The sequence below is a fragment of the Barbus barbus genome (assembly GCF_936440315.1).
Source record: "Barbus barbus genome assembly, chromosome: 43".
Taxonomy (NCBI): Eukaryota; Metazoa; Chordata; class Actinopteri; order Cypriniformes; family Cyprinidae; genus Barbus; species Barbus barbus.
In genome coordinates, this window is record NC_136721.1 from 14,183,199 (window position 1) to 14,205,399 (window position 22,201).

The following is a 22,201-nucleotide window of genomic DNA, read 5'->3' on the forward strand; positions in this document are numbered from 1 at the left end:
GCCAGGATGGGAGACCAGCTAAATCCTGAGTTTTTTTCCCCCAACAGTGTATGAAGCCTTTAAATTATTCCTACATAGGCAGCTCACAATAGACTACTTCCACTCAGATTATACTATAAAGAACCTTAATGGGCTCCTCTTGTCTCAGGGGCTGAAAAAACACTACCATTTGTCTCCAGCGTGCAATACATCAACCTTTATTTGAAGAGCATTTAGTCTCTGAGGTTTTTGCTAGAAAACCTGAAAGTGGACATAATATCTTAACATCCTTCACAGGTCCATTGTCTACCCTGTTCACTCATGGAACAAAGGACAATGAGACAAAGACGATGACAGAGAGAAAGAAAATATATTGTTTGTGTGCAAAGGCTCTCTTCAGTGCGGAATTTTCAGCACTATGTCTGTGAGTTGGTGGCTATTGTGGAGTATTTTGTGTGTGTGTGTGTGTGTGTGTGTGTGTATGAGTGTTAAGAGGATGGGCGAGCTGACTGATTAGAGTGCAAGGTCATTGTGTTATAGCTCAGCACTCCAGCCACCTCTGCGAACACACACACACTTTTTAATCACAGCCCAAAATGGCATCCAAGGGGCAACCCTCTCCTGGGGCTACAAGCTTTCATGTGTGTGTGTTTCTTTCGCATAATCTCCTGTATTGAGGGTTCACAGACTAATATGAGTCTGTCTTGGCCAGCTTTGACAGATAAGACAGATCAGACCGCCAGACCAATCACAGAATCATTGAATACCAACTCAGCTCAGTCCAGATACCAGTGAGCCCACAGTCTGGATAAATGACCGTCTATCACCTATTCCACCGGCTTCAACTCATAAAACATAGTCTTCTCTTTGGAGAGCAGAGGTGACAAGAAATGGAAGGAAGTGGGTGGGAGTGAGGGATGGTAAGTGGTTAAAAAAGTGCAACCAAGGACCCAAGGGGGGGAGAAATATGAAGCAGCTGCGGTGAACTGCATTAAAGCTTCTAATGGCGTTCACTCAGTCAGAGTGATTTGTGGCAATGTCTTCATTCACGTCAAACATGGATGGAGTCAGGAGCATTTCATTTTTACAGTTCAGGGACAACAAACAATATGTCAATTTGCCCAATCATTAGGATCCTCCTTAATGGTGAGTGATTTAAAGTCAACAATGAATCAAAACGGGCCCCATTTACTTTCTTAATACGTGTTCCTGCTTATTCATCAGCGCATGTTATTCCAAAGAAAAATAATGGTGTTTTTTGTTTTCTTTTATCAAAATGTAACAACCTCCTCTGTGGAACCACTTTATTACGCCATTAGCTCAGTCAAATAGCTATGAAGTCTTTCTATCATTTGGGTCAGTATAATTTTTTTTAGATACTGTTATTAATCAAAGATGCATTACATTGATCAAAAGTGATTATAAAGTCATTACAGAAGATTTCTATTTCAAAAAATGCTGCTCTTTTGAACTTTCTATCAAAGAATCCTGGAAAAAATGTATCATGGTTCCCACATAAATATTAGCACAAATGTTTTGAACATTATTAATAAGAAATGTTTCTTGAGCTGCAAATTAGCATATTAGAACTGGAGTAATGGCTGCTGAAAATTCAGCTCTGCATCAAAGGAATAAACTAATTTTATTAAAATAGAAAATATTTCACAATATCACAGATTTTACTATATGTGGTAAAATACGTATTCTTTCAAAAATATTAAACAATTTTACTGAACCCAATTTTTTGAATGGTAGTACATTTTATGCAGTAATTGGTAACACTTTAGTATAGAAACCAATTCTCACTATTAACTATTTGCTTATTAGCATGCCTATTATTAACATATTGGCTGTTTATTAGTACTTATAAATCATATATTCTGCATGACCATATTCTACATCTTTCAAAGAAATTTTCAAACTTTTTTTTTGAAAAAATTTGAAAATCAACTTTTTTCCCTTTGACTTGGTTATTTTTCTTACCCCATTGGCAGATATTTATTTTCTTGCTTTAAGCAAAAAACTAACAATTTCTATAAACTTTACAGAAACAGAGTCATTTTGCTTTTCAAGATATTTGTACAAGAAAATAAGTCAAAAATACTAAGTAAGAAAATCATGTTTTACAGTGCAAATGGGCTGTGAATGATGTTTCATGATGACATTAAAATACAGAAATGGGATAGTAATTAAATTAAAAACCATAGATAATACGTACAGGTATAGTTAGACAAATAAAGCTTGACTAAACTATAATAAACTAAGGCAATCAGGTTAAAACAAGCTCATTAAATCTCAAAATTCCAAAATATTCTTCACAACCCCATTAAGCAATCTAAAAAAGCATGAACTCAGATGTAGAGACAGTCTGAGCATCATTATTCAGTCTCTATTGTCTTAATTATCACTACAACACAATGAATGTGATATTAGCACTGTCTGCGCTTGATCCCTATATTCCCACATTCCCCGCTGCTGCTCCTGTGACCATTAAGAAGGTGGAGATTTTAGGTTTGCAGTGTTAAACTGCGGTATAGACAGAACCAATTATAGTGTCTGCCTCAATTATAACCTGAATTAATGACGACAGGAGCTGCTGTGGGTGCAATTCAGACGGCCTGGACTGTAACACTTCACTGGTGTGTGTGAGCGAACGTGTGTGAGAATGAGATTCTGGGTCGGGCATCGTTCCAGGAGTGAGGGACTGAGAGAAAGGGATAATTGACTTGGACAGGCTTGACACTTAGTATGCCCCTGGGCGAGACGGGCACGGAGGGGAAAAGGATCACACAGCATCCCTGGGATTCGAATTGTTACAGATTTTTAGGAAGCTGCAATGTATCATTAACTCAGAAAAGAGTAATGAAGCGCAGGAAACCATCATTATGCTTCAAGAAGTCTGTTGATGTCTATTTCCCCTCAGCCAATGAGGTTTCACAAATCTAATGTGTCCTTGTGAACTAACATTGACATTATATGGTCAAAAAAGAATGCGGACAACCCTATCTAATCATTTTCAGAAAAACAAAGTCAAAAACAAAACTATAATTTTGTTTTGGAATTTCTGTGTAATCCAGTGATGGATGACAGACCTCCATTACGAATGAATGCTTGAGACTGACCTTTCCTTCTGCCTTGGCTTGACAGTAACAATGATTATTGATTAGACTGATCAACGTATATATTGACCGATGATAAGCAGAATGCTATTTACTGCACATCTGTGCTATTCTAAAATTTCTCAGCATCTTGCTGAGCATATAGACTATAAGACAAAGAACATTTTTAACGGCATGCATGGCCATAAGTAATTATTAGTCATTTAAGCAATGTTTAAGCAGCACTAAGATTTCTCAACTTTTTTATCTTACATATAGTTCACTACAGTTCAAAAATTGGTAAGATTGTTTAATATTTTTGATAGAAGTCTTATATTCACCAAGGTTGCATTTATTTGATCAAAATAGTCAAAACAGTAATATAATGAAATATACTTACAATTTTAAATAACTGTTTTCTATTTAATATATACAGTATGTGAAGACAAAGCTGAATTATCAGCAGCAATTACTCTTGTCTTCAGTGTCACATGATCCTTCAGAAATCATTCTGATATGCTGATTTTGCTGCTCAAAAATCAATTTTTTGTTATGATCAATGTTCAAAATTAATGTTTGTGTAAACTGCAATGCATTTGTTATTCTGGATTCTTTGATGAACAGAAAGTTCAAAAGAACAGCATTTATTTGAAACCTTTTTCAACATTATAAATGTCTTTACTGCCACTTTTGATGAGTTCAATGCATCCTTGATGAAGATATTAAAATATTCTAAACATTATCATCATGATTTTCTGTAAAGCTGCTGTGAAACAAAATATATTATGAAAAGCGCTATACAAACACAACTGATTTAACTTGAAATGTAAATAGATGAACATTATAAGAAACTGAAAGTATTAGGTAGGTTCTGTTTTAGCAAAGCAAAATCAATATCTTTCCAACCTGGAATCTGTTTAAGAACCTCCTGGGAACCACAAGCAATGCAGGCCACCTGCACATCCCATTCTCTATGCCATCTGATAAATGAAGAACCGTGAGACTTTAGACTTTTCTGAGCACTGACCCCGGGTCTTTTCCAGTGCACACGTCCGATCCGGTTACCCAGGTAGAAGAGGGTGTCATCCACGGCCGGGAACAGTGGGTCCTCAAACAGATGTCCACTCTGTAGACACTGCCTCTTGAGGGTGGAGTAATGCTGCCCCTCAAAGGCCTTCACAGAGGAGAACATCTTTCAGCCTACAGAGGGACAACACAAGAGAGAGACATTTGGGAATGTGAGACAGATGCAGTGTAGACACAGTACAAGGCGCTCAAGTAAAGATCTCATCAGCTTCTTCAACAGGAACATTTGTGTGTGTGTATAACTTTCTAACTTTGTGTTCGTTTATTATCGGTTTCAAGCACATTGCTCATAAAAATGGAGTGAAACTACCTCTAGTTCTAATATGACTGGGTGGCTAGATGCAGTTTCTGGAAGTGTGGGAGCACAAGTTGGAAATCTTTGACAGGTTAACAGCATCAAATATTTTGTTTGGGGTACTTAGTGGCTATATTTGGAAGTGGCGTTAAATAAATAAATACATTTATTGTTTGTTTGATTGCTGTGGTGGTCAAAATTATTAGAACACTAGTATTTCCACCAGCTAAAAAATGGTTTTAAGTCAGTTGTTTCTATCTTTTGCTGTAGTGTGTCAGTAGGAAATATCAGTTTACATTTCCAAACATTCATTTTGTCATTAATTGTAATAATCCAGTGAGTTTTTTGTTTGCACAAGGAGTCTAACAACAGCCAGTGCTCCGCACAGAGATCTGATCTGATCATCATCCAGTCTGTCTGGAATGACATGAAGAAACAGAACAAACTGAGACAGACTCAATCCAGAAGAACCATGGCAACATCTCCAAGATACTTCAAGAGACAATCTGAGATATCTGTTAATTGTAAACATGCAAATATGCTGTTAAATTATTGAAATATTAACTTGCTTAGAGATATTTCAGGAGTATTTCAGAGTTTGTCTGACAATTATATGAAAAGAAAAATAAATAAAAAATAAATATGAAATAACTGATTTAAAAATTTAAAAGAGAGAAAAAAAGAATAAGAATTAGGGAGAATCAATAAATTATGCCAATTAACTGCCATTGCGTGAATATGTAATCCATAAAATGCAACTGTCATCTGATTATGAGAATTTTAAAATAATGTACTATTATTACAAATACAATTTATTTTTTATTTTTTTGAAGTTGAGTGCGGTGACATTATTTGAATTCATTTTCCCATTTTGGTTTGTTATTATTATTCAGTTTCTCACTAAATCAGTATATTAGAATGTTTTCTGAAGTATCACGTGACACTGAGTTGAAAATTTAGCTTTGCTATCACAGGAATAAATTACATTTATACTATATTAAAGCTGAAAACAATAATTTAAAACTGTAATAATATTTCACAATATTATTGTTTTTTCAACATTTTTTATCAAATAATTGCAGCCTTGGTGAATATATTCTTAAAAAAAAAAATCTTCAAACTTTTTGACTGTTAATAAATAATACCCTAGGTAATACCCTAAATGCCAAATAAAATAAAACTCTAGCTGGTCACTTTGCGTGTGGTCAGATGTTGTTTTTCCTGTAAAAACAGGTGCCTGGCATTTCTAGGTCAGAGTAAGCTGCAAGGTGGACCAAACAAAGTCAAAAGTGTGCACCTGGCCAGACTCCATGAGACAGAGTGTCTAAAAACGCAATTAGAATAGACAAACAAAAGATATACGATCACAATACAACTGCTTTCTTTTAGAGATCGGAAGGAACCGGTCCCTCTAGTACTGATAATCTACAGCACACATTTACTCTGCCTGGCAGGAGGAGATGAAGTCAGTGGCAGGAACTGTATCTGCAGAACAACCATGTCACTGTAACTCAGCGCTGCTGGGACACTTTGCTTCAAATCCAGGTTGAACTGGAACGTATCATTCCAGAGTTGTATTCATCTCAGAGACTGGTAGTGTAAAAGCGAAGCGTACTGGGATGAGTGTGTCGGTTTGGCACCCCTCTTCCATTGACTGGGGAATAACTTTTTTTGGACTGAATGAGTCTATAAGATCTATTCAAGTGTTTGAAAGTAGTTCAGATGAGTGAAACTTGAGAACATCTTATCCAGAGACGCCACTTCCAACATGCCGTATCTGTCCAGATCTACAGAAAAGGATCATTCTGTCCATTTTGCTGCACATTTTCGAAGTGTTGTCTGAAATGCATGGGCAGTCTGTCAATCACAGTTCTCTCAGAGGCTAGTTTGTTGAGAGCTGAGCAAGCCAAGCTGCAGTGAATTATTCATCTCCACTCCCAGACCTTCAGGAAGATTAATTATATCTTCAGCTTTCTGTCCATTCTCTCTGCACTAATGACAGAAAACTCTAGCTTATGTCATTCTACGGCCAGCTCTGCAATGAAAATGTAAATACTGGAGTCTTAGATAATAACAGCTTCATCATCATATGATCAAGCAAAATCAACTTATCAAATGTGGAATGAAGCTTCTTCAAGCTTCACGGCGCAAGTGCACTCAGGGCGTGTGTGAATCCACTTTTGCTAGTTTAACGCCGGGAAAACGGTTGGCGCGCCCGGGCGCTTGGTCTAAACGGGTTGTCCCTATTCTCTTAATGTGTAATGGGTGTTTTTTGGGCGTAACGTGCAATAAACAATCAGAGTCTCATTCGCTATTTAAACGGCGGAATTTTAAGGCGCACAGACTGAACGCGTCTCCAGAGAGCAAACGGATGTGCTTATGCGCGAGCAAATAGGTAGGCTAAATCTGATACACGCAATGACTATCCATGTATGATATTTTTATATTTATGTAGCCTACACAATAATATTCTTTTACACTGCAATCCTTTAATTTTTAATATTTGGCATGTTTGTGTGCTGCTGTGCGTCCCTCTGTGTAATAAGCAAAGTGACCGCTCGTTGTGGACCTGCCCAGAGGCAGTAGCACAAAGATCCAGGGGGCGGTGCTGGATCCACATCTTGGGGGTGTAGATGGATGGCTTTAGGGATCACGGGGTGAAGACGAGTAGGCTTAGGTATATGTAAGGTGGGGGGAGTTGGATCTGGATCCAACCTCGCCCCCTGGATCTTGTGTTCTGCAGTGAGGACCATCTCCCCAGAGGGGCATTCTCTACTAACGAACTCTTTAAATAACAAAAAATAAATAAAAATATTGCACCATTGACTTTAGACTTTAGACCAGGTTTGAGTTGGTCTATGGCGCAGTCTATTTTCAGTTCCTCAAAATCGCAACAGGCCAACAATGCGCCTGAACACACCTCTTCTTTAGACCAGCACGCCCATGGGTGCACAAATGGGCGCAAATGCATTTGCTATTTAAACAACGCGGTGCAGGACGGGAAAATTAAAACTGCGTCAGGCTGAAACTAGCAAAAACAAACATTAAAATGTTTTCTCGTTATTAAAATAAAAGTAAAACAAGCTTAAAAAAATTAATTAGATGAAAACAATTAAACTTAAAAAAACGAGTTACTTTTCAAAAAAGTAAAACGTTGCCTCAGCAAAAAAAAAAAAAAAAAAAAAAAAAAAAAAAAAAAAAAAAAAAGTTACCTACTACAATAGTATATAAATAATACAAAAAAAAAACACTGATTACCACAAAAATGTAAGTTTTTTATTTTATTATTTTTTAAAGAAAAGCTAAAGTCTATGTTATTGTGAGCCACTTACCTATAAAAGTGAATTGGGACCAATGTTGGAGGATTTAAAAGCAGAAATGTGAAATGTATAATTACATAACAGTACATATATTAATTATATATTAAAAACACATTATTTGAGCTGTAAAGCTGTTTAAATTATAATTTTACAGGTGTTTTAATTACAAATCAAGGCTACAGTGAGGATTTTAAAGTTCACAAACTGGCCTCGTTCACTTTCATTGTAAGTATATCTCATTTTAAACCAGGTTTATGTTTGTCTCTTTGTTTGTTTTTCCCCAAGAAAAGCAGAAATCAATTTTTGTGGTAATCACACTACAACAATTATACGTGTAATTACTCTACAAATGCATTTGATTTAGCGTAACTTGTACGGAACCTGTAATTTTCCTTGCTTTATTGCATCTCACTTTTTAAAACAGAGAGAATGTGTTTTTTTACACGACTACGGACTGGTTTGGTACTGGAAACGCGGTTAACTTGATTGTACAGTACACTTGACTGGAGCACCTGGGGAAATGAAAACACTGCAGTTGGACAGCCAACATGGCAGATGGTGCCTGGCCTCAACTCGTGACTGATTCGTGACATCAGTGAGACCACCACAGAGGCGAACGGTCTCTCCTCTACCTCCTGATGGGAGGAAGCAGGTAGGAAGTGCTGAGGCTTGCAAGTGGAATTCACACTTCAGGGAACCAAAGAGTAGAACAGAGGGATCAAAGCAGCAAGAATATTATATGCATCTGTTCATAAGGCTTTATGAATGTGCAATGCCTTAAGCCTAATGACAGATAGTGGCCTTTCGACTCTCTCTCACACCCAACTTATGCACCGCTAGCTCATGAAAGTTTACAAGTGCGGTAGTAGAATGATGTGGTTTATGGTCTCAGCTCTATTAAGCATTACCCTTAATGTGAGAAAAACAGAGTGAGACCCAGAAAATTGAGTTCCTGAAGAAAATGCACTGTATGAATCCCACGAGACGCCAGGGCCAACGTGGTGCACCACCTACAGAAACTTCTACTGTTGTAGAATGGAGAAAGAGAGAGAGACTGCTAGAGAGGAAGCAGGCAGAGAGACAGTGCACCAAAGAGCTTGATGAAAACCCCCTTTCTGACAATCACCATTTCAGGGTACCCCAGCTGCGTCACTGCAGCCACCTCATGAATACATGTAGTAAGTCATTGCACCAACCATTTGGTATGTCTAGAATTACCCCTCACACTTCATGATTTACAATGAACACTCAAAACATGCAAAATATGCTACATTTGAAATCTACTGCAGTCAGTGTTGGATGGGTTACTGCTGAAATTCAGTCTACAAATTGCATGACTACAATGGTTATTAATAACATATTATTTTATATTACACTTGAGGTAATTTAATCTCAACACTTTTCTTTAGTGTCACAAAGAATCATTTCGAAATATTTATACAGAAATATACATAAAAAGGAAAGAGCAACATCTTCATTAAACTATATCATCATCAACCTATTCTTATATCACTTATTGCAAGTTTTGATAAAAACTCAATTACTAATTTGTACTAATTAACACTCATTTCAATAAACAACTGTGAGCTTGTTTGATTAGTAAACTGATAATTTTTACTAGCAGTGCTAGAAGAGGGTGGCTAGATTCTAGCTAGTCTAAGACGGTCACCAATAGATGGTAAACAAACTTGGACCACTAACAAATCAGCTACTAGTTAGTCATCACATTTATGGTGGTCAAGATGGTTTATGAAACATGGTGGCTGGTGGTCATCAAGATAATAAACTAAGAATAGAACTGGTTAGATTAGTAAAGTCCTTTAGCCCCAATGGAGAATCAAGTTTTATATGGTAGCTTTATTTTGAGACATGGTAGCTGGTTTCTATCCAGTCTAAGATCATCATTAGCTAGTAAGCCATCTAACTATTGGCTATTAGCTGGTAAACACACCAGCTACCAACTGGTCACACCAGTTTAAGCTGGTCAAGCTGTTGGTCAACAAGCTAATGACTGTCTCAGACCAGTGAACTAGTTAGAGTAGATAACTAGTCTACTGGAAGTTTACTGGAAAATCAATCTTAAGATGGTGGCTCATTTCTAGCCAGTCAGAGATGGTCATTAGCTGGTAAACCAACTTAGAAATAAATAACCTACCACCTACCAGTTTAAGGTACGCAGTCAAGGACTAGTCTTAGACAAGCTAGAGCAGACTTAATGAATTTGACAGAGTAGTAAAATCAAGTTTACAAGTTCCCCTGTAAAATCAATCTTAAAATGGTAGCTGGGTTACAGCCTGATTTTCATACTGGTAAAGCAACTTGGATCAGCTACCAATTGATCAGTTTAAGGTGGTCAAGCTGTTTTTAGAACATGATGTCTGGTCAACCTGAACAGCGAATAATAATCTAGATACCACCGGCAGCATGTTCTGAAACACAGCTATGGATTTTATCATGGGGAATTAACTAATTTATGTATAATTTGGGGGTATATTTCTTGGAAAACATAAATTGCTTTACACAGTGATATACTGGGTCTCCCTTAGAGATATTAATGAATTATTTAACAAACTAAATAATATATTAGTAATCAAAACCGCCATAACTGTAGCTAACTCATAAAAATATATTTTAAAATGTTATGTAGTCTAGTTACAAATGCTTAATCTGAATAGGTCAACCAGCTTACATTACTACCCAAACCTGACGGCATTACACCATTAGACTTTTTACATTACACCATTAGAAGGTTTCACCAAGCAAACACAAACATGTCATCAGATGATTGTTACATTAACTGTTCTTGGTTAGCAAGGGACTGCCCACTCCTGTCAGCGCGGTGGTCAAACTTATCTTAGTAAGAAACGCAAGGCGTGGGGACAACTAATTAACGACATACGACGAAAAATGATTTCCTTTCGTGTTCAAGAACAATTGGGCTCTACTTTGCCCGAATGCACCGAAGAGATGCAGTAGGCTTCCAGTTCCCACACTAGCTTTAAATATATGACAATTTATGGATCGAATCTCCATCTAATAAAATCGGAATATTATTTTATCGCCTCTGCACGCGTCCCGTCAGGTGGCAAGATTTACCTCTCGCGCTTAGAACGCAAGACGGTCAACATAAATCAGCGCGCTCATCTCGTTTGTTCGGATAATCACGGTCTCGCATGTCAAATTCGGTCTGATGTCACACATCGCTCGTGTAACGGACCAGCACGGCCTCGGTGCCTGTGAAATAATCTAATACCTGAGCACAACTCCAGTCCCACGGTGGCGTCTCTCTCTCCCCGGTCCTCCCGGGATCCAGCGACGTCCTTGCGGTCCCGTGCAACTGAAGCTCTTCTCCGAGCTCCGGATCACTCTCACGCGTGTCTGGGAGGGGCCTACGAGCGGAGGGGGGACTCCTAGTCTGAGTATGTGCGGCGGGGTAGACACCAATGTAATACCCACGCACACACGCTGACAGTAACACAGTGATTGCAACAATAAATAAATGATGCATTCTGTAGTTTTTGTCAGTCTGAGTGTCATTATTCAAGAGCATTAGCGTGTAACTCAACATAATACTCTTCTTCAATATTAGTCAGAAGCAAGTGGCTATCTCACCAGCACCATGGACAGCGGCGGTGTACATTGCTAACTTGCCACTAGGGAGACAAACAGGGACCCACTAAGCAGAGACTGAGAGCTGATGGGTAAAAACCGCCTGAGGCCTGCAATTCTGTGCAATAACATACAATGCTGTAAATCATGAGGATAATTTGATGTCTAACAACACCACTGGCCTGAACTTTACATTTTCTTAAGGCAATATAAGGCATGTGTTGTTTACTATTGGAAGTTTAGAGCTATAGGTTAATTTGATAAGCCAGCAGTGAACTCAAATTGAACACAGCTGTATGGATTTTTCAGGACGTAAAGCGATATTTTCACCTGGTGGTGCGTTGACGTTGAAGGTGGTGAAACAAAATTAGAAGATTGCCCAAGATGCATATAAATTAGCCACACAGATTCTGCTCAATTTACTCTATTTCTTTCAAAGTTTGTTTTTATTCATTTTATAGATTTGTGAAGTAAGGCAGGGATTTGTCAGCAATTTCTCAGCGTGATGTGTCTTGAGATAAATCTAGTCAATCACCCAGCAGGCCAGGCTGGGCAATGGGCTGAAATCAGATATGGAATCCTCCAAAGGAGGGCTAGTGTCAAAAAAAAAAAAATGTCCCAGAGTGCACTGGGAGTGGTCGGCTACGCCATGTAGATAAATGTGTTAATGTCCGTCTCGTCCCGTTTGATGTATTTGTGTTCTATCAGCCACTCGATCTGCTCTTTGATCATCTTTTTCTGGGGCAGAAACATGTTCTTTAGGATCTCCACCAGCTCCGTCTGAAGCTGGGCGTTGCTGAGCCTCTTCCTCATCTTCATGATCTGAATGATAGCTTCCTGTACAGAGTGAGGAAGAAGAGCTTGGTGACAATTGATGTTTATGTCAGCGTATCAGAGAAATATTTTGTCTGAAATGTTTCTCCTAATTTTGATATACAGGTTTATGCTTAAATGTTTTAATTTAGTTTAGTAGACAAATGTTACTGTATTTAAAATGCCTGCATATGAATGTCTTTACAAACCTAACACTTTCATAGAAAAAAAAATTAATGGATGAGTTGGACCAGATGGCGAAAGAAATGCAGCCAACAAGTGCCCAGTATACATGGAAACTTCTTCAACACTGTTTGAAACGCATCCCAGGATGCACCTCATGAAATCACTACTAATTGAAGTAATTGTAAGTGTATTTACTTGTCTCAGTGTTTAGAGCATTTGCCGTTGCTAGGAAACGCTTATTTTGTTTACTAGGATGAGAGTTGCTGAAATCGCGTTTGGTCTCGTACTGTATCGTGTATCTTGTCAGTGTGTGCACTTGCTTGGCCATTTGTAGTTGATAAACAGGAAAGTGGGTCCAGCTGAATTGAAATGATCCTTTGTTGGATTGGTATAATAAATGTTATTATACCGCGGCAGCGGTCGCGGCAGTCGTCGTGTGAAGCCCTCTTAGTGTTAAGACCAAAGAGTGTAAAGACCATCGACTCTACCGTGCGACTCCACCGGGCAGGGACACCGGCAAGGGATAGTAGTAGCTTTTTATTTAATTTTTTCATTGATATGTTTATTATTGAAATGTTGTTGTTATATGCATGGGTCAATTTTATTTAATTTCTTTATTTTCTTAAATATGTGGGTAGATAGTATTTATAGAGTTGTAACTTTTTAGTTTTAGTTACTTTTTCTTATTTGTAAGTCGCTTTGGACAAAAGCGTCTGCTAAATGACAAAAGTAAAGTAAGTAAGTAAAGTAATTCAAACTTCTGTTTGAATTAATTTAGTCTGATTAACTGACCATTGATCAAAAATATGGACACTAAAGAATGAGTAGGTGTGACTGAACACACACACACACACACACACATACATACACACATGTTTGTTTTTGTGAAAAGTGGGGACATCCCATAGGCGTAACGATTTTATACTGTACAAACTGTATGTGCTATTGCCCTACACCAACCCTGCACCTAAACTTAGCCCTCACAGGAGACTGTGCATTTCTACTTTCCCCCAAAAAAACTCACTCTGTATGATTTATAAGCGTTTTGAAAAGTGGGGACATGGGTCAATGTCATCATAAGTCACCTTCACCTTGTAATACCCATGTCATACCTGTGTCATTATACAAATTCATGTCCTCATTTGTCACAAAAACACGCACACTCTGTATATATTCCGGCCTTATATGTAACATTTGTATATATCTGTAATCTGTGTTTGTATGACATTGTCATGTACCGGATGAAAACAAAAACTTGAATTAAAATAAATAAATACACAAACACATTTCAATCATTAAGTTCATGTGAGAGTGATTTCATTACCTGTGTGCGTAATATCCTAAGTTGCACTATGACCTCATTTTCTTCTTCACGCATTCTCTCTGTGGTGAGTTGTAATCGACCAATCAAATTGATCTTCCCTCTTTTTTGGACCTTTGAGTTTTTTCTGTGCAGAAGAGAACATTTAATTGAACTGTGGTCTGTTAAAACATGCAATAATTAATAATATAGCCTAATAGTCCAGCAATGTATATACTTAGATATCTATTATGATACAGAGTATGCACTTAGATAATTGTGTGTGCATATAGATTACAATAAAGTTTGGGTTTAGTAAGATTTTTTTTAAAGAAACTAATAATTATTTTCAACAAAGATGCATTCAATTGATCAAAGTGACAGCAATACATTTTTTTTTCAAAAAACATTAAGAATGTCATAAGTAGAAATGTGTCTTAAGCACTAAATCAGCATAATGGAACGACTTCTGATCATTATCATGTCACTAATGGGCTGTTGAAAATTCAGCTTTGCCACCACATGATAATTAAATGTAATTAATTAGATTTGATAAGATACTGAAGTAGAAAAAAGTAATATAATAAATGTGAAATATTTTTACAATATTTTTAACAAACTAAAATATCCTTGGCGAGTAATTGTAAAAATCTTTCCAACCCCAAACTTTTGAACGGTAATGCATGGAAAGTGATTAAAATATGTGTATGACTTATGATTTATATGGGTATGATTTATTAACACAAGTATCTTTAAATTATTCATCATTCTTCATCAAATGCAGCCAGTGTGTGATGATTGTGCTTACATTAAAGAAAATTCTTGATTGATGTAAAATACAGTGCCTTCTGCAAAGTCTTTAGGGGAGCCCACCACAGGTTCATACGACACCACTTGACGCTTTAGTTTGGGGAAGGCTACAAGAGACTACACATTTAAAACAACAAACAAAAACAGTTAGGAAGGATTTAGTAAAGTCAATGTCACATCAGATCCTTTCATTCGCATCCCACATGACCATGTCTTTCCCATTTAAACACAGTTGTGGAAATGTCAACAAAATCAAGACTCTATTACCCAGAGAGTCCGGCGCAGCTCGGCGTCTGGAAGCTCCGTGGCCAGTTTCAGATTCTCAAAGCTGATCCTCTCTTTGGGCCTTTGGTTCCAGGCAAACAGCACAGCTAACTGGAATGTCGTGACTTCTAAATCATACTGCCCAACTTCATTCTTGAATGTGATCTATGGACAGAAGAGATGAAACCAATCTTGATCTGTCCCCTTGACACAACAGACCGCTATAAAATGTCAAAGTCCAGGCAGAACCTCCAGTGTAGCAATAATACTGAGATTTAAGAGAATAAATAAAAGTTTGCAGCAAGGCAATTCACAGTAGTAGAGCTTGCGAGCATCAAAGTTCAGTGCTTTTTACTGGTGACAGTACAAAACACAAATTAGTCCCAATGGGTCTCCCCCATTTTGCCAGGAAGTAGAGCATGCTGTTATACAAAGGGCTGAAGCTGCTACTCACAATGCCATTGGACATCAAATGGTGCCAGTGTAATTTTCTGCCACTGTGATTTTTCTTGTAAAACTCCTCAACTTCAGGAATGAGATCTTCTAGTTCGGTGGGCAGGGATACAAACACTTTCTCTGAAGTCCGAGACCATGCTCCTGCATTCAAGATCTTTATATTGACTGAATCAGCTGTAGTGTCGAGACATAAATAATAATTAGTTCAAATGTACAACAGAATAGTTCTAAAGCATCATAACAATGGCATATCTGACCTGGTAATGCAAGTTTGTTGTGTTTGTGCATTTCTTTGAAGGATTGATTTAAGTCTTCTGATACTTTGATGTCCTGGAACATTCTGGCGAGCTTGTTCACGTAATCTGCTGGCATACCAACCTCCTGTACACACACAAATGTCACATAAAGAGATTCACTAAAAAGTCTTTCATCCATCATCAAGAGTACTTTCAAGCCCTCTCACCCTGAGCCACTCCACCATGTTCTCTTCAATCTCACTGTCTGCAGAAATGTCAAGAATTAGCCTGCGTGTCAAGTGCGCTTTGTGGTACCTCATGAAGACATCTTTGTTTTGAACATACTTTAGAACCAAGAGCTGTAATCAGTACATAAAAAGAAATAATTAACACATTGCATCTGATTTGACAATTGCAAACAGAGGTGTGAGTAACATTGGAAAAAATACTGCCACGATAAACCACAAATATTTATTGGTCACTCCACCCACTCACTCACCACTTCCTTCAGCTTGGCCTCTATTTCCTCTGAGGTGAGTTTTTTGCTCAGTGGGGTCTTTCTAAGGAGCATATCACAGTAGTTGGCTAGCAGCTCTGGACATTTTGACTCTGGCTGTGTTTTCAGACCCACGCTGCAACAAAGGAAAAATAATGCAACCCAAACAGTATTTAAAATATATTCTTAGAATGACAGATAGAAAAAAAAACTAGTTTTCAGAAGATGTATATGTATATATTAAGACGTCTTACCCTTTCTGTTTTAGAGGGAGCTCTAGTTTAAATATTGTGGCGTCATTCACTACTGCTTTGTATGCCTGCATAAACATGAATAGAAAATAATATAAGAATGGAAAAATGGAAACTACTTCTCCATTTTAACAGTACATTATTGTTAAAAAGGTTGGGGTAGTACAATTTTTAAAAATGTTTTAAGGTGTTTACAAGGGTGCATTTACAGTATAATGCTTATACTGTAATACTGTGAAATATTATTAAAATAAATAACTTTTATTTATTTTAATATGTTTTTTAATGTAATTAATTCCCGTGATGGCAAAGCTGAATTTTCAGCAGCCATTACTCCAGTTTTCATTGTCACATTATCCTTCTGAAATTATTCTGATATGCTGATTTGGTGCTCAAGAATCATTTATTATTGTCAGTGTTAAAAACAGTTAATATATTTGAAGGATTCTCTGATTAATAGAAAGTTCAAAAGAACAGCATTTATTTAAAACAGACATCTTTTGTAACATTATAAATGCATTATGACTAAAACTGTTAGTTTTAATCAATTGAATGCATCCATGTTGAATTAAAACTTGAAAAAAAAAAAAGAAATCTTACTGTCCCCAGCTTTTGAACAGTAATGTATATTTATATGCATATAGTTTATATACGTAGATTGCAATAATATTTTATCCAATAAATCTAAAAATATTAAATTTTAAATAATATTTATAAATATATATATCTTCTTTCCAAGTCTTTTACAGTGAATGGTTTGGACTAAAGGATAAATCCTTTTGAGACTTACTTTATCCCTGGATGTTAGGAAACGTGGATCATCTTGGAATGCTTCCTTAACTAATTTACTAAAGCGGTTAAACAATGTTAGGAGCTGCTCAACATATTTTTCAGAGTCCTGCAAAAATAAAACAAATGTCAGCAACATATTATACATTATCTAGTGCTGTCAAATGATTAATCGCACAGTAGGGCTGTGCGATTAATCGAAATCGAATCGCAATCGCTGTGCAGTCTTAGTTATAATGACTTAGAGTCAGAGTTATAATGGGAATTGTATTGGTTTTAATGTAAACTATAATGGTGTCTACTGGTATTTGATGCATTCTATTGGTGGGATGTAATCAAAGTCAGTTTATATAGTCTTTGATGTAATCTAGCAGATGGCAACCAAAAGAACAACAGTAATTCCTATTGGAATAATGCCCAAAACAAAAAGTTTTGTATTGTTTTTTATGGAAATTATAAGAATTTCTGTGATGGTTTCTATTGTTTTTTTGTTTTGTTTTTTCAGCAGGGTAACAATACTCATACTATCCTGCACATTATTGAGCTGAAGCTTAACTTTGCAAATTTAAAATCGCAATCGCAATATCTGTCAAAAAAAAAAAAAAAAAAAAAAAAAAAAAAAAAAAAAAAAAAAAAAAAAAAAAATCGCAATTAGATATTTTCCCCAAATCGCACAGCCCTATCGCACACAAAATAAACGTTTTTGTTTGTATAATATATGTGTGTGTTCTGTGTATATTTATTATGTGTATATATAAATACACACACATACTGTACATATTTTGAAAATATTTACATGTATTTACATGTTTATATTTATATTCATATAATTTATATTATAAAGAAATATATTTAATATATAAACAACATATTTTTCTGAAATATGTACATGCATGTGTATTTATATATACTTAATAAATATACACTGCATACATACGTATATTTTGTAAACAAAAACTTTTATTTTGGATGCGATTAATTGTTTGACACCACTAATATTATCACAAGAATGAATAAACACAAATGACTTTCTTGATCATTCAGTGACTGCACCATCAAAAACTGGACGCATATATCCATGATGCATCTGTCAAATAAAGAAAAGCAGCTACTGTGTCAACTCACTGTGGTAATGGTTTCCGCTGAGGCCACCATATCAGCCAGACCTGCGCTCATGATATGATCCTCCAGGTCCTTCAGCATAGGCTCAATACCACTGGGCACTTTGTCCATCAGCGAGAACATGAGGTGCAGCTCTGCGGAAACACACCAATGGCAGAACAAACACATTTTTAGTAACATTAAAACATATCAAAACATTCAAAAATGCTGTTATCATGGTCCTAAAAACATGAAGTTCCAATATAAGAAGCTCTAAAGCAAAAAAGCCAAATGAGTTAAACTAGGTATTGCTGAGGCTTTGGCATTTCCTTCCCTTTACATACGATAGTTGTATACTGTTGCGTTCGTTTACAGTTGAAATGGGTTGGTGGACTCAATGATTGGCACACAAACACACAGATGGTGGAATGGATGGGGAGGTTTTGGCAAGATATAGATGGGAACCCTATCCCACTGCCAACCTGAACTCGCTGAGCCTTTGGTGCCAGAGCTCCTGCCGTACTCACTCTCTGTCTCATTCCGCTTGATCATTCCTGGACACTCGGCCAGGATTGTTTCTTTGAACGACGTCACCAGCGCATTCACACAACACTCCATTAGCTGGAAGAACGCAAACGGCACAAACCGAGCACCCAATGTTAGTATGTGAGAAAGACAAATGCAAACTACACGCTGAGCATTATTTAATAATGCGGCACCACGAGGTTTTGGAGCAGGGAACACTCACTGCCTGGACGGAGTTACATTCACGTCTGGTTTCCAGATATCGAAGTGCACGCTTCTCCTCTTCTCTTAACTTGCCATCTGCCTGTCAATCAAATGTTGGGACACTTCAGATATGTGCTGTGATTTACCATTCATACACATAAAAGACTGTTAAATAAACCAAGTAGAAATCTGAAATCTTCTCACAATACTTGTCAGAATACTAATTTTTTAACTTCAGTATAATACCTTGAAAAATATTGCTATTCCATACCATTTTTGATACTACAGGAAAAAACTGCCATGCCATTATACGCATAACACTTGAAAAGTATGTTAAGTCAAGAAAATACTCATCACATCCAAAATAAAAGTCTTTCTTTACATAATATGTGTGTGCTGTGCATGTTTATTATGTATATGTATATATATATATATATATAAATAAATACACACACATGCGTGCATATATTTAAGGAAAACGTTATGTTCATATATTAAACATATTTAAATATAATATAAATTATATGAATATAAATATACATGTAAATATTTGCAAAATATGTACTGTATGTGTGGGTATAATATTGTTTCTAAGACAGAACTGCACTTTCATCGTAATACAAAAATTTTAAAATCACAGTAGTTTTGACTTGCACTAATGTCCCCCACATTTTTCTAGTTTAGGCAAAACAGCAGTTTGAAAATACACTCACATATTTCATATAGTTCTGAACACCATTCTGTTGCAGATAGGAAGGTGCTTGTGTCTTGTAGAACCTCTCAGTGGAATCCAGAAATGCCTTCTCAAAATTCTCTCTGTAGATCTGGAGCTTGTCATCAGCGTTGGAACACAAGTTCACTGTAAGACAGAGCAGAAGACAGGAGCGTCCATCAGGAGAGATCTATCTGGACAGACCCTGAGAGGCTTAGTTTTATGAGAGCTTTACCATATGACTCCCGCACTCCAATGACAAGCTGCGAGTCGAACGCTTCTCCTAATCTCTCAGCATGGACCAGTTTCATAGCACAGTCCTGAAGCCGGTTCTTTACATTACAGAATATAGACTCGTTCCATGTGTCCAACATAAGCTTAAGCAAAAAAAACAACAACAAATGATTAAAATATATTTGTATATTGATGATGCTATGCATCAGTTGATACAATAATAACTGCATTTAAATGATAAGGCAGTATAATATAGATCGATGTGAATTATACAGTCAAAATGCAAAAAGAGAATCTACCTTTCTAACAATACTGTCCTCAACATTGGACTTCTTATTGCCTCCCTGGTTGCCCAGCAGGGTGATTTCCAACTTGCAGAAGGGCTTAGGTAGAATATCACACTGTGTGAAGAACTTCCTCCACTCCACAATGTAAGCTTTAAGCAAAGCAGTGTCATCCTGATGACTGAGTACTCGCTAAAGTAGATCAGAAAGATCATTACAGGAATAAGGCTGAAAAAATTAACTTACTTTATATTATTATATGTACAAAAGTGATATACAGTACGTACTGCCTGTGCTTGCTTGATGAAATCTAGGATGTCTTCTTTCAGTGCCTGGTGAATCTTTGCTGGACCTTTGTCGTCCCATAAACACACTGCATGAACGTCTCTGCAAATCAAACATAGTATTAGGAGAAAGTACTGTGGCCAAGAAAGCTCGATGCGCTGCAACTTCAGAAAACACATGCCAATAGAAAAAGCACCAGCAAATCAAAACCAGCAAAACATCAGCAAAACATCTTCATTTGTTTGACAGTAGGTGCTGCAAATGCTCACAATGCAAACAAATAAAGAAACGCACTGCAAATGCTCACAACACAACCAAAAAATAATTCTATTAGCTGCGCGTTTCTTTGTTTGGTTGTGTTGTGAACCCTTGTTGTCAAATTGATGAAGTTGTTTTCCTAATTTGCAGGTGTTTTTTCTATTGAGCTCTCTATTCTATTGAACTCTCTCGGCCACCGTAAGAAAGTCTAAATTCTGACTGTATTCGTTGTGTAACATTTGTAACAATGTAAACTTTGGTTTACAATTTCTTGTTAGCCCTGATTGATATGATTGACTATCAGACACAAACAGCGCTGTCGGTCTAATAAAAAAAATACAAAAACACATCTAATGTACTTTGACTTCTTGATATTTCTGTCAGCTCAGACTATCTCACATTCAAGACAACTTACGAGAACAAATCGAACCACTGCTGCTTAGTAACTGACTCCTGACGGAGTAACTTCAAAACAATGGGCCGCATCAAATCCCATTTGTCTTCAAACTGCAGGGAGCCTTTATTCTGAGAAAGGAGAACGAGGACAATAAACATTTCTTTAAAATTATTATAGGCTTTATGCATTTATAAAAAGAAAGAAGGCAGGAGAATTTTGATTATTTTACTTCCTGTCAAGTATTTCAACAAAACAGTAACAGAAGGTAAACTTCAATTTAATATATGTAGATAGATTATTACAGCTGTGTGATTAGAAACCAGACAGGCGTGGCATAAATATGCACAGGCTGAATAAATAATCTGCAATGTTGCAACTTTGTTCAGGAAAAAAAATACGCATGTGTTCATATTTTCTCGTTATTTATATGCAGCCTTGTGATAGATAGCAGTCAATTTTGTGAGAAAAGGCATCCTTAAATACAGCTCTGAACCCTAAATATTATAATAATAGTACAAAACCCCACTATCTACAATCAGCAATTCGAAGAATGTCGTTTTGAGTTAACGGGTCATGTTTAGCGATGCAATTAGAAGCGGACAGTGACTGGGTCATGGGATCGCTGTCATAACATTACAAGAGACGCAAACGATGCAAAATATTCTCACATTCAGGGACCTCCTACCTTCAATAAATTAGACGTCGCCATGTTTCTTCAACTTAGTCCCCGTGCAGTCTCGCGATGTTTGAGGAGGTTTGGTTGCTAGGGAGCATTGCGACAGACTGCATCGCCAGCACTGATACTGCTGTTTATTCTTCTTCTTCCGTTTTTTGGCGCGTTGCATTCATTGTGCATATCGCCACCTACCTTTGCTGTTCTTCTTCTTCATGTGATTTTATTGGCGGTTGACAAACAACTTAATGGTGTATTTCCGCCACCAACTGGTATGGAGTGTGAATCAAAATGAGTTTCTCCCTCCCCCTTTTTATTTAAATGTATATTTATATTCTATCCCACAATTTAGTTTTTTTAAGGAACTGAAAAACTAGACTAAAACATTCATTATTCGAATTATTTTGTAAAATATATCTTATTATAAATTGTATTTTCCTCTTACCTAATTCTTGTATTAAAATTCTCCTCTCATTGTCATATTTCTGGCAATACTGTATGACATGTTCTACTGTCTCTTCCTGTCCACAAAACTCACAC

At 36.8% G+C, this 22,201-nt stretch overlaps 2 protein-coding genes across 3 annotated transcripts in view; both read right to left on the reverse strand.

The window, feature by feature from the left end:
* Positions 1-4,269, reverse strand: part of LOC306862388 (calpain-5-like) — a gene marked incomplete at both ends in the record, with an annotated part of 36,120 nt that extends 31,851 nt beyond the window's left edge. The window contains one exon of the mRNA XM_079405179.1: positions 4,105-4,269. Within this exon, the coding sequence (XP_079261305.1) occupies positions 4,105-4,269 (165 nt within the window). The remainder of the gene's footprint in view (positions 1-4,104) is intronic.
* A 7,528-nt stretch (positions 4,270-11,797) lies between these two features.
* Positions 11,798-21,892, reverse strand: LOC306862281 (cullin-5-like). Of its 2 annotated transcripts, none has more exons than XM_079405027.1 (19): positions 21,674-21,892; positions 21,007-21,116; positions 20,336-20,435; positions 20,064-20,240; positions 19,766-19,907; positions 19,532-19,677; positions 18,838-18,918; positions 18,617-18,710; positions 18,114-18,244; positions 16,990-17,097; positions 16,203-16,267; positions 15,952-16,084; positions 15,680-15,811; positions 15,474-15,597; positions 15,215-15,390; positions 14,764-14,925; positions 14,495-14,613; positions 13,711-13,834; positions 11,798-12,224 (listed from the first exon to the last, which is right to left on the reverse strand). In XM_079405027.1, the coding sequence occupies exons 1-19, from the start codon at positions 21,695-21,697 to the stop codon at positions 12,030-12,032; spliced, it is 2,343 nt and encodes a 780-aa protein (XP_079261153.1). In that variant the 5' UTR covers positions 21,698-21,892; the 3' UTR covers positions 11,798-12,029. The 2 variants fall into 2 exon arrangements, with proteins under 2 accessions (XP_079261153.1, XP_079261152.1); XM_079405026.1 differs by having other exon boundaries at positions 18,572-18,710; positions 21,674-21,880.
* Between the last annotated feature and the right edge of the window lie 309 nt (positions 21,893-22,201).